The sequence below is a fragment of the Peromyscus leucopus genome, chromosome 4 (assembly GCF_004664715.2).
Source record: "Peromyscus leucopus breed LL Stock chromosome 4, UCI_PerLeu_2.1, whole genome shotgun sequence".
NCBI lineage: Eukaryota > Metazoa > Chordata > Mammalia > Rodentia > Cricetidae > Peromyscus > Peromyscus leucopus.
In genome coordinates, this window is record NC_051066.1 from 21,770,983 (window position 1) to 21,784,337 (window position 13,355).

General features: G+C 38.3%; 1 protein-coding gene across 3 annotated transcripts in view; it reads left to right on the plus strand.

Moving 5' to 3' along the window:
• Arhgap15 (Rho GTPase activating protein 15) overlaps window positions 1-13,355 on the plus strand; it is a 602,692-nt gene that overhangs the window by 72,047 nt on the left and 517,290 nt on the right. For all 3 annotated transcript variants that reach the window (XM_037204746.1, XM_028881759.2, XM_037204747.1), the window contains one exon: window positions 1,104-1,172. In XM_037204746.1, the coding sequence (XP_037060641.1) occupies window positions 1,104-1,172 (69 nt within the window). The remainder of the gene's footprint in view (window positions 1-1,103; window positions 1,173-13,355) is intronic.

Genomic DNA, 13,355 nt, shown 5'->3' on the forward strand with positions numbered 1-13,355 from the left:
GGTGCTAAGACCTGCCTTATTTCTCTCCTCCACTTCTTTCCTTTCTTCCTTCCCACTCTCTCTTTCATATAAAATATGAAGAAATCTTACTAATGAAATCCTTTAAGCTGTCAATCAAATTAAATCATAACTTCCTCCTCTCTTCTTCTTTAATGATGGAATTTGTCCATGATGCTTCTTCTGGAGAAAGAACAATAACTCTCATTCTTCTTTGTTCAGAGAAAATGTTCTGTGTGACTTTTGTGTATTTAATGGCATCTGAACAATGAAGGAAGATGTGAAAATAACACAACACATGTTTTGAGAATCATGAGCTGGCATCACAAACATCACCTCATATTTCAACATGAAATATTTTTCCCAGTTACTGCAACTTAAGATGGTAAAACACAAAGATGTAAACTATTTATCTTATTATGCTTAGAGTCTGGCAAAAACAGCAAAATGTTTCTTTTGAATAAAGCCTAAGCTGCTCAGCTTGTCTCTCCTTCAGGGTACTCCAGAACAGCTTGGAAGTTTGAAGGTTGAGGCTACTCTATGTTTGGGTGAACCAATCCTCAGAAGTTTCATATTTATATGATTGGCGGTTGAAGCTGGTTACTAGGGCCTCATTACTCTAACAACCATAAATGGTAAAGTCTCTCCTTGTGCACACACTATATTCAATGATTTGAGCTTCCACATAGCATTGGGAATATAGTCCAAGCTAAGAGTTCCAAGAGGAATATGCATATACTTTTTGTGTTCTAACCTGTAATGCCTTGTAGTGGCACTTGCGTTATATAATTCATTTAAAGCAGGTGTAAAGGTCTGGTAAGGTCCAAAATTGGAATACTGATCTCACTACTTGATAAGATGAAATTCAAGGCTTAGAAAGGCACATAATTATTTTTTTCAGCCAGCCATCTTGAAACACAAACTTTATTCGAATCAATTAACATCTAATGCATTACTCATTTTATATCTATGTTATTATCCTTATTTAATTAAATTTTAATATGTTCACTTTCATTTGCATATCCACTAAATTGTGCTCATTAAAATGATTTTCAACTTTGTAAAGAAAAACAATGTAATAGCATCAAATGTCAATGTGTTTGCAGATTTCCCGGCACAGAAGGAATCATTCACAGCATGTCTTGAAAGATGTCATTCCACCGATAGAACATCCAGTAAGTGACTAATTTTACTCTAGTATTCTACTCTTTGATCTACTATTGCAAAAAGGTGCCATAACCTCAGTGTCTTGAAGCTACACACACAATCATCATACATTGTGTGAGTCCAGAATTCAGATGTGTTTTACCAGAATTGAGGTATGTTTATTATTGCCTAGCTCAGTGACACTCAAAGGTTACAATCAACCTGTCACTGAGAACAGGATCATATGAGGAAGTTTGACAGAGGGAGTGTCAAGCTCACTGGCAAGGTAATTGGTGGGATTCACTTCTGTAAGAAATAGCAAGTATGACTCTTTTGCATCAAATACTATAAAACGTGTGTTTAGTACAAGAAATTCCAATATATGTTTTCCTCCCCCACCCAGTTATATTTTTGTTTACACAAACACCAATTGATACATTCCAGGAATTTTTGTTTTGTTTTGTTTTGTTTTTCGAGACAGGGTTTCTCTGCGTAGCTTTGCTCCTTTCCCAGAACTCACTCTGTAGCCCAGGCTGGCCTCGAACTCACAGACATCTGCCTGCCTCTGCCTCCCGAGTGCTGGGATTAAAGGCATGCGCCACCACCACCCGGTTGTGGTGGCGCATGCCAGTAGGATTTGCTGAAGGAGGCGGAGGCAGGAGGATCACAAGTTCGAGGCCAGCCTGGGCTACATTCCAGGAATTTAATGACCTAGAACAGGACCCTTTTCTCTTTCCTCCTTCGTTTCCTGTGTGCCAAGTCTTTTCAGAATAGCCAATTGAATAAGACTGTAAAGCCTTTCTTTTCATAAATTCCCATTCATAAAGGATGCACACTCAGGAGCTAATCACTTCCCATCTCCTCATGCAGTCATGATGGAGGTTAAAATGTCAACTCTGTGTCAATCAGCCTACAGTATCACTCCTTGACTCAAAACTTGCAATGGCTTCTATTCTCCCAAGGGCAGAAGTTAGAAGGCAACCAGAAGTTCCCAAGTCTTAAATGTCCAGCTACTTCATCAATATCACCTCCTTCTTCTGCCTTATTTTGTTCCCACCAAACTGGTCCTTCCTCTGAAGTGTTATTTAACTTGTTCATTCATCTTTCTTGTAAACTATAATTTATTTGTGGCCAGTATATTTAAGTGTAACTGCTTTATTGACCTATTATTATTATTATTGTTATTATTATTATTATTATTATATCTTAAAAATAAGTTTTGGGGTGGTAAGATAGCTCATTGAATAAAGGCAGTTGCTGACAACAAGTTCAATCTCAGTTTAATGTCTTGGATGCATATATTAATAAGAGAACTGACTTCAGCAATCTGTCTTCTGGATTCTACCCATGCACCATGGCATATGTATGCCTACATACACATGCACACATGTGCACACAAGTTTGCATGCACTCAGGCACACACATGAGAAAGAGAAAGAATAAACATAAATTTTAAAATATATCTTGTTTAATCTATTTTAGATTCTTGATTTTCACCCTTATTCAATATTCTCTTTAGACCTCACATACATTTTATTTATTTGTCACTCGTTGAAATGTTATTCTGCTAAGGTAGAGAAATTACTTCCTATGTCCACTATTCTGTTTCTATGATTCTTATAATTGCAAGAGTATAGAAGAGTTTGGAAAGTATCATTTGAGTATATGGCATAATGAAAAGCTTTGCTTATAAGCAGATCTATATTTAACCATTTTCTTAAGTCTTGAAGTATTAATTAGTCATTTGTTCTGAGACTTCCTTCTTACTAAAAGCAGGAAGTAAAATATACTAACATCATCAGTCATAAGTATCTCCCCAAACTACTTTCCTCAACATCACACCAGCTCCAGTAGTAACAAATACTGCTAGGTTTCAAATGACTTTCCTTCTGCTGTTTATTTTACCTACCATCATTGATATACAAGTGTGTGTACAAGCATGCACACAAGCGTGCATGCACATGTGCATGTTACTATACACACATGTTACTGTACACACATGTGTGAGTGTATATGCACATATATAGGTATGCAATATGACCAACTGAGACATCTCTTCAGCTCCAACCTAGCCAGCAATCTTCTGAAGCAGCCTCTCCTCAGCTGGCATGTGACTACTCAATCCTCTTTGTAAGCACTCATTCCATCATCTTGACTTTCAAATGCTTTGGTTCCCACCTCTAATATTCCTTTATGTCTTTCACACAGATCATGGGCAGTGACACCAGAACAACTTCCCTTAAGGCAGTACCTTCAATATCTTGTTTTCTTTGTCCAAACAAACTGCCTTCATTTTACCTATGGTATCAAGTTTATAGAATTCTCCTATGGCCCCTGATTTATGCTATATATAATCCACTCCGAAATACAGAGCCTCAAGCCAGCAATAGAAGTATGACTGAGACATGGCTTTTAGCCTGAAGGAGCTTGACTTTTCTGTGGTAATCATGGTGCTTTCATGCTATCACATGTTCAAATACTGTTACGCTGTCCACTCTTATTTCATGGCTAATAGACTTGTGCTGTAGTTGGACTGTAAATGCCTGGAAGTGAGAGGCCATGACTTGTGTTCCCTTTTTTATGTCATGCTCTCACTTACATTACTTTTGGCATTATTGTTTGTTCTGGAAACACATGATATAACAAGATATTAAGGGATGATGAAAGCAATGGTTGAAAATAGTAATAAATGTATGCTCATTATTCAAATGGAGCTCAATCTTTTCAATATTGTAATTTGATGTATTTACGTATTTTGTTTTCAAAATTTTCAGTTCTGAGCTTTATGTTTTCTATGGAAACTATTTCTATGATTTCTCAGATTTAAAGCAGTTTGCCCTTGTATAATCTGCTTTCCAAGAGCAACTGGGACTTGTCTCTGTCCCAGATGTATAACACTAAAATTGCCTGCTTCCTTTTCCACCTCCCTTACTGATTTCTAACTTATATGAAGAGAGGATTACGCATGATTTACTATTTCAATATTAGGACCTAGTATAGAATTTGTCACATGGTAGCCACATGATGAATAAGAAAATAAATATATACAAATAATTATTTATGTATACACATATGTGTGTATATATATAATACATATATGTGTACATATATATATACACATATAAATACACAAATGTCTATGAAATTACATTTGAGTGTCCTAATTCTCCCACTGAAATGTCCCAAATTTTTACATACAATATATCTGTGAATTATGAAACTTAAAAATTCAAATTACGATTATTTTCAAATTTAATCAATAACTATTACCCAGTTTTCAACTTCACAGTCATGCCTACATATCAAGCATAATCCAAGTTTAGATAAACAATTAGAATATTTAGAAATAGTTTTTATGGTTTACCTTCCTTATATTAAAGTTATATTTTTATTAACTAATATGGTAAACTGTGTGATCTCTGCAGTTTCAATTTAAAAAAAAAGAAAATAAGTTACCTTTGAAGGTGACATTGAAGAGAAATAGTAAATCTAAGTAAAACCAATACTTTTATTTTTTGAGACAGGATTTCTCTGTGTAGCTTTGGAGCCTTTCCTAGAACTCACCCAAGCTTACCTCGAACTCACAGAGATCCTCCTGCTTCTGCCTCCTGAGTGCTGGGATTAAAGGCGTGCGCCACCACCGCTGGGTGCAAAATAAATACTCTTAAAAGCAAAATTTTAGTTTGTAATCACTCAAAATCTATAATCCCCTTACCCCATAATCTCAATATACACACAACTACACATAGCCACTACTTCCACAAACTTTTTAAATTATCAATTAAATTGCTTCCTGGTACTGATGGGCCCTCTCCCCCAGTTTTCTCTCTGAGTATACACTTCACTTGCTCAGTCTTCTGATCTCAGGGGACATTCACCTTTTTCTTTCTGGCTTCTACTGAATGGAGTTTCTTACTTTTATTTAAAGGCAGAAATGCCATCAGTCAAGTAGTCTTCATCTAGTGGCTTGGCTGGTAGGAAGAGCAATGATGAAAGAACCCCTGGCTTTTTCAAAAGGCAATTATGTACATTTTCAACTCTCTATGACCATCCATGAAGACATTCTTCTACAGGACCCACAGAGTTTGCATTATATCTGACTAACTTGAACTTACAGTCCCTTCATCCACCCACAGATTCTTTTCCCACACCCTGCCTCTGCTTTTATCTCTCCCTGCCTCCTGCCTCCACGCCTCAGGGTGGCAGCCAAGTCATCCACAGCTATCTGTTGTCAGCATCTATCAAGACAAGATGTCATGTATGAAACAATGGACCCAAATAATTATTTAATTATTTAATTTAATTATTTAAATTCCTTGAGTTGATATTACTACTTATGTTTATTGTTTTAATCATATGGATTATCTCATGCGTATTTATTTTTAAAAAATGGCTGTAATGTAAATATCACTTCTTTTATCTCATATTCAAAAATTCCCCTAAATATTTTTAAAAATCATGAGACTACAGTTTTGGTTCCAGCTTTTCAAATTGTGTATTAGGTCTACTCCTTTTTGGAGTAAAATGTTTTATTTATAAAAATGAAACTGCTATTGCAGATGCTCCATTGAGTGGGTTTTCTTTTTGGGAACCATGAACCATGAATTATTTTTTTACAGTTCCCTTTGATAAAGCTGGTTGTGATCAACATGAATAATTAAAAGAACAACACATTTGTTTTGACTGTTACCTTTGAAACATTGCTAATTGGAGTCTAAAAATGCTCACAGTGGCCCCAGTTCAGGAAGAAGTGTAGCATTAATGCCACACAGATGCAGATCACAGGGCTTCCATGGAAGAGGCTGGGATCACAGCAGAGAAGTGTGTGATTGCTCAACACAGCTATGAAGCAGCAGCTTCAAACATGGAGCATCATGACATAAACCTCTAATGCACTCCTATGCATTCATTTCTTGACCTCCTATTAATATATTCCACATTACAGCTGTTCATGAGACCCAATTATTTTCAAGACTTTTTTCCTTTTTTCCTAAAGATTCAAGAAAAGTAACCCTGATTATAGCATGTTAAATCTTTATCTTCTTTATTTTTATTGAAACATTGTAAGGCATGTCTGGATAACCCTGCAGGAGTCAAAAGCCTGTGGTGGGCTTTAGAGAATCATCTACTTTCTCCTGAGCAAGGAGGATTTTGAGGGCAGAGCTCAGGAAGTTGTCCTGGTTCAGGGCAAAGCAGGCTTTTGCAGATAAACCTAAGCCACAGATTCTTCCTTTTCAAGCACGATATCATTTTGTGGATTAATTAATTCATGTGGGGGCTTTGAGGATGAAAGGCAGTATAAAGATATTGTACTTTCTTATTTTAAAGAAAAAAGCATAGTCACTATGTGGGAATAATTCTATTGACCAGGATATGGTTTCTCTAAGTTGAAAACAAAACAAAACAAAAGCCCAGAAAAACAAAACAAACAAACAAACAAACAAAAAACACCTCTTCAATCTTTCAGAATATTTTGCTAAGTTAGAGGTTAGATTTTTAAAAGAATATCCTCTCCATATTCAAGGCAATAATAATAAATTATATAATTGAATCCACCTATTAGAAACCATTCCAAATTAAATATTTCTTTCATTTTCTTAAGCAGGAGTCTGCTCATTGATTCATGTATTTGTCTGGGCTGTACTCATTCAGGAAGTGTGTTAGGCTCTGGGAATCTGATGAGAGATTAGCAAGTCATGGCCTTTCCTGGAGAAATGTTCAGACTACGGATAAGCAGAAGCACCAATGATCGAAGAAAGGCATCATTCTGCACTCAAATCTGTGGGAGAGGAAAGGCCTATCTTGAAATCAGTAGGCATACAATCAATCACACTTTGAAAATGTCACTTAAAATGAGATTTGCACCATGAGTAGAACTGCAGAAACAAAGAATGGGAACAGGAAGAAAGAAAGGAAGAAAGGAAGAAAGAAAGAAAGAAGGAAGGAAGGAAGGAAGGAAGGAAAGAGAGAGAGAGAGAAGGGAGGAAGGAAAAAAAAGAGAAAGAGAGAGGGGGAGGGAGAAGGAGGGAGGGAGGGGGAGGGAGGGAGAGGGGGGAGGGAGGGAGGAAGACAAAACAGCACATGCAATGGCTTAGAGACAGAACAGATTTATTTCAACTGTGTTTGAAAACCTGCAAGAATACTATGATGAGGCAGGCATGGTGGTACATGCCTGAATACAAACACTCAGGAGGTAGAAACAGGAGGTCTGCAAGTTCAAAGCCAGCCTGGTCTACATAGAGAGTTCCAGACTAGCAGCCAACCAGGATTACATACCCTGTGTCTCAAAAAAAAAAAAACAAACAAACAAAAATCTCATACTGGCTAGACTATAATCATCAAAAGAAAAGAGCCACAGGGCATGATTAGAGGGAGCAGTCCTCAGGTGAAGAAGCGTGAGGTGATAGGAAGAATTTTAGAAGCCATGAAAATGGATACTAGTTAAATCGTGTCTCCCAGCCATGTCCCCACTTGTCATTTATTTAATTCTAGAGGAAAGTGCACACGCATCAACAAAGACCACTAGGATTGAGCAATTCTCTCTTCACAGCTGCCCAGAGTGAAATTAGGTTATAACACAAATGAATTATAGTAATAAGCGGCTCACACAGCAATGGGGAACAAAGATCATCCTCTGTGAACTTCAATGATGGTCACAGAACAAGTAACACTGGAAGCAAAGACGGAGCAACAGAAATTCCCGACGGAGCAACAGAAATTCCCGACGGAGTCTATTGAGAGTTCAATTACAAGAAGAGCCTCCTAAAGACTGAAGTTCTTCAGATACAGTGTGGTCCCCCCTAAGCCCGTCTCCTACACAGAAACTGGATTTCTTGGTGGCGAATTAATGAGACATGCTGGCTTCAGGAAGAAAGGCTCAGGAATAAAGTTCAGGGGAGAGCTGAAACATGGAATGCTATAATGTCATTTTCAAAATGACCTTTTGGTGAGTTAATGGTAAATAAATCAGCAACCCAAGGACAGCATTGCCCTTGAAATACACAGTGGTTTAATAAGATGGGGGAGGATAGCTTGGCAAAACATAACATGTGGTTCACCAAGCCCAGTGTTTAGAAAACAGTTCAAGCGCCCTAAAGGCAGCCATGATACCATGATACCACACCCTCAAGTGAGACAAACAGGGCAGGGTAACTTCAAGAAGGCATGCTCCACACAGGAACTGAAGAGAACCAGGAAGTTGTGACAGTAAGAATCACCCCAGGCCAGACCGTGATGCTAGATCAGCTTCTCAAGAGTTCTGGGTTTCTATTTTTTCATTTTTTGGTTGGTTGTTGCTTGTCTTTTGTTGCTTTGTTGTCGTTTATTTGAGTCAAGCTCCCACAGCAATGCAGCCCTGGTTTACCTGGGCTACCTATTCCTATGTACCAGGCTTGCCTTGAAACTTGTGGGTTGTTCTTCCTGCCTGTGTCTCTAAGTGCTGAGGTTATAGGCATTATAGGCATTATAGCCACCATGTCATGCTTCAGGAATTCCTTTAGGAATGCATAGCTGTTCTCTGGGCTTTGCAAATGTGTGATGCACAGAATTGCTTTTTTTTTTAACTCTTTTTTTAATGTAATCATTGCATCCAACTTGGGAGTTTACATGTATGAATGTACAATGTATTATGTGTTTACATAAGGTAAGCACTTGTATCTGAAAGGATCATCCTTCAGAGAAACGCTCATGGGTCCTTTCCATATCATGTTATCTCTCTCCTTTATTTATAACTCACCAGATCCAGTTATGCTGCCCTCATATGCACAGGTGTAGGGCCAGTAGAGCATGGTCACTCCTAAGGAAAAGGGTCTCTCCCCAACTTAATAATCAACTGTCAATTGCTCCCCAGCTATGGGGAGGAGTTCCTGTGCCCATCCTCATTCCATGATATAATGCTGATTTACATATTCTCTGTTGTTTGCTCAGATGTGAGTCTTTACATTGACTACTCTCCTCTGCACAGACACTTCTCCGATGGCAACTTAGAGCTTTATTAATCTATGGATGTGAAACATTTATGTATACATAAGGCATTTGTCTATTTAGCAAAACAATAATGATAGGCTCACCTTAGGGCACACGAGCTCCTCTGGTGGTTTGAATGAAAATGTCTACATAGAGTCAGACATTTGAACACTTGGTCCCTAGTTGGTGGTACTGAATGGAGACAAGGTACAGCATTGGAGGTAGATGCTGAAAGTTCATAGTGTCATCCCACTTTGAGATTGCTCTCTCTCTCTTCTTTGTGTTTGTGGTTGAAGATCTGTCGATCTCCACTCTGGACAACTGCTCCCACAGCTCCTCACCATTATTGGCTCTCCTTTTGGAACAATAAGCCAAGCTCTTCCTTGCGTAAGTTGCCTAGGTCATGATACTTTATTACAGCATCAAAAAACTAACTGACACAGCCACAGGTTCCTGGCCAGAATTATAGTAACAGGCATGAACTTCCTCCCATAGAGTGAGCTCTAAATCAAATCAGGCATCTATATAGAAAAAAAGGTGGAAATACTGTAAGAGCCAGAGGTAATTTGTGACTGTAAGGAAACAGCATTTTCCATATATAACAGAGCAGATGCATGCATGAACTTACAGAGACTGTGACATCACATCCAAGACCTTCACAAGTTCAACCCAGACAACATCTCAAACATGTAGAAGGCTAACTAGACACAAATCTGCACCACTACCCAAGAAACTGTTTGCAATTGATAACTGTTGAGGAAGGGAAAATCAGTTTCCATCAATGGAGTGGCAGTAGGTATATTAAACATACCCGAGGGCAGGCCTATGCTCAGGATTATTTGGCCACAACAAAATGAACTTTATGCTTTTGCTTGCTTTTGGTGTCTGTGTGTATTTGCATGTATTTGAGTGTGTGTGTGTGTGTTGTGTGGGAGTGTGTGCGCACACAAGCACAAGTGTGCATGTATGCATGCATGCACTTTTGTTTGGTTTCATTTTTGCTGTGTTGTTTTTTTTTTTCAAGAGAGAGAAAGAACATGAAGCTTGGTGGATAGGGATGTGGGAGGATCTTGGAGTACTTGGGGGAGGGTAAAGAATATGACTAGAATATATTGTATAATAAGTTTTAAAATAAAATAGTCTTCAAGGAGGAGGCTTTCAGGTCAGAGCTCAAATCTTCTGATTCATGTGTCTGAAGTGCATAATAATGTCTTCAGCAATAGGGACTTACATTCAACCTCAGGGAGGCAACCAAGGGAAGCAGCAATGGTCTGTATTGTTCTGGGAGTCATTTGAACTCCTCTGAACAAAACTGGAAAGAGGGTTTCTCTTAATACCTTATGTCCACTACGAACCTACATACATTATCAGTAGATCGAATACAGGAGGACATGTAGAAACTGTGATATACTGAAAAGAAAACAATGAGTCTCAGGGAAGAAACAGTGAGAGGGGAAGACAAAGACTGAGATAGAAATAGTGTGTGTGTGTGTTTCTGTGTGGTGGGGAGCGTGAATGTATATGTATGTGAGACTGTGTGTGTGAAAGTATGTGTATTTGCATGTGTGTGTTTGTGAGCATGAATATGTGTCTGTTAGCTTTCTTGCTGTTATGATAAAAAAAAAATACAAGAAAGAACATATCCAAGGGTACACTTCACTTCCGTCACATTTACAAAGTGCTAAGTCTCAGGTTGGTGGCTTTCAGTGGCAGCAGGAATATGTGGTAGAAGTTCTTCAGTTCACAGAGAACAAGAAGACCAGATCACCAACAAGAGGGGAACAAGTAATATAGTCTCCAAGAGCCTTTCCAACCTTTCTCACCACCTCCCATTCTCCATTCCCTCCCACTCCCTCTTGTTCCCTGTCATTGACCTACTTCCTTTAACCAGGAACCACCTCCCACAGTCCCACTACTTCCCAATAGTGTATTAAAATCTGAATTAATGTTTTAATGCCTTTAGAAATGCCTGCACAGTCACACCCAGAGGTGTACTTGAGTAATCTCATAGTCATTCCTAAATCCAATTCAAGTTAACAATCAAGATTTGTATCACAGTGTAACTAGAGAAAAACGTCAAGAAAAAGAAAGTGCATGCACATACACACGCACGCACATACACACACACACTCATACAAAGACAAAAAAGTCTCTTTCTGAGTATAGGAGAAAAGTACAAGGTGATTACAAAAGGAAAGAGAAGCACAGGATGGTATAAAATGATGTGACAAAACATGTCCTCATTTGATTTTTAATAGAAATCAGTAAACAGGATTATCAGCAAAATACTGTGAACGACTAAAACTTTTTTAGCCACCTTATTATCAAGTAGGAAAATAAATGAATGCTAGATGTCTGAGAATTACAGTGGTCCAGGGTTGTGGTCATGGAGTAATGATGCAAACTTTCCTCAGGTCAGTCAGCCATAACATGATTCACATCATGAAACCTCCTTTCAGAGAGACCATCCCAGCTTCAGACTGAGTCCTGTCTCAGATTTATGGGACCAGAAGAAAATCCTGTTTGCTAATAGCATCAATGTTGATAGAGACCCATCAGTGCTTCCTCATAAAATATGGGAGGCAGGGACTATTCTGACTCTCACTACGTAAGACACTGGATTTCCATAACAGATGACCTAAGAAGCTGAAAATGGTGTCAGTGGTCATCAACAAACATAGACTAAGAACAAAGGAGGGAGAATAAAACATGAAACCATCATCAGAGCTATAAAGCAAAAAAAAAAGCTATGTGGTCAAAAGCCAAGTTCTCAATCAAATTGCTTGAAAGTTTCTAATTTAGTTCAGTTTATTTTAAGCAATACCGTTCAGTGTACCATTATAGACAGATGAACCTATTGTTTGCATTTGTGTCTGGTCACATGAGACAATCACATGAAAACAAAACAAAACACAACAAAAACCCTGCAGTGTCTGCTTGAGATATTATAGGCTCAAGTTTGTTATACTTGTACCCAAGCATCAATCAAAAGTTCTCTTTTCTCCTGCCCTGTCTGTCAGGTCCAACCTAGGTTTATAAACAGGTACCATCTTGAAATTCCACTGCCATTCATTCATTCTCCTCAGCTGTGTCTCAGCACACAGGATGCTGCTGAAGCATTTCCTCAGTGCTGGCAGACTGGCTGGCATCCAGCCTGGACAAATTGCTGATCTTTCCTGCCACGCAATGTTAAATAGGGATTCTAGCCGGCATTGAAAAAAAATAGCTCCAACAGCCGCATTTAGCATCTAAAGACTGGCTGATATTTCTTAAGTATACATCGTTTGGGTGCTGTGATTCCTTTAATGAATTTCAATTTGGCCTAGAATCTGGCATGGGAGGAATCCCAAACTTAAATTTAAAGCCTGTATATAACTTCGTAAATCACTAAAGACAAGACAATCTGAGCTCCAGATGTCTGAACTATAAACTGAAATTTATAGATCACTGCTCTTTCAGACCATGCGACTATGAAAACAATTAATAAAGTACCATATATAAACCCAGATGTACAATCCATAGCAATCTTCCTTTTACCCTAATACCTCCTTCCATTCAGTCTAAGCCTCTCAGAATGGCTTCTTCTTGGTATGTAGAACATGGGAAGTTCCAATGTACGATGGCAATCCCTTAGATATTCACATAATTAAATTTACCTATGGAAGTCTTTCTTGCCTGTCTGGCACATGAACAGTGTAAGGAGTCAACTGGAATTTATTGGTCCAGGTTGAAGGATGACCAGAGTCTCAGAGGAGCAGAAGAGTGTTATCAGTCCACAAAAAAGAAGGGATGTCTTAATGGGAGCCCATAGGAGGTTCAGCTGCAGTAAGATCAGGTTCGTCTTGTGAATCTAGCAACTTTTGTTCATGTGTAGTGGCTATTTAAGAGAATGGAAGACCATTAATTAAAACTTTGCTGAGGACCTAAGTGTGCATCAAGAATAGAAGAGAAACAATGTATAGAGAGGAACTGCTGATCCTAGAAGCAGGAGTGTGTGTTTGAGAGATGGTAAGACATGAGTGTAAAGCTCAAACACATACACATCACACATTTAGATATGTAATGTGTATGGACCATATACTTAAATATGTATAACTGTTCATGGTGGTACTAAGTGACTTAAAAGCAGAAAATACTGCAAAGTTACAGTTCTTAGGGTCTTCCTATGGCCTGAAAAGCATGTGAAAATTTGAAAGTCAATACCTAACTAGCTATTCAGCTTTCCTTCATTGATCTCCCAGGATTAC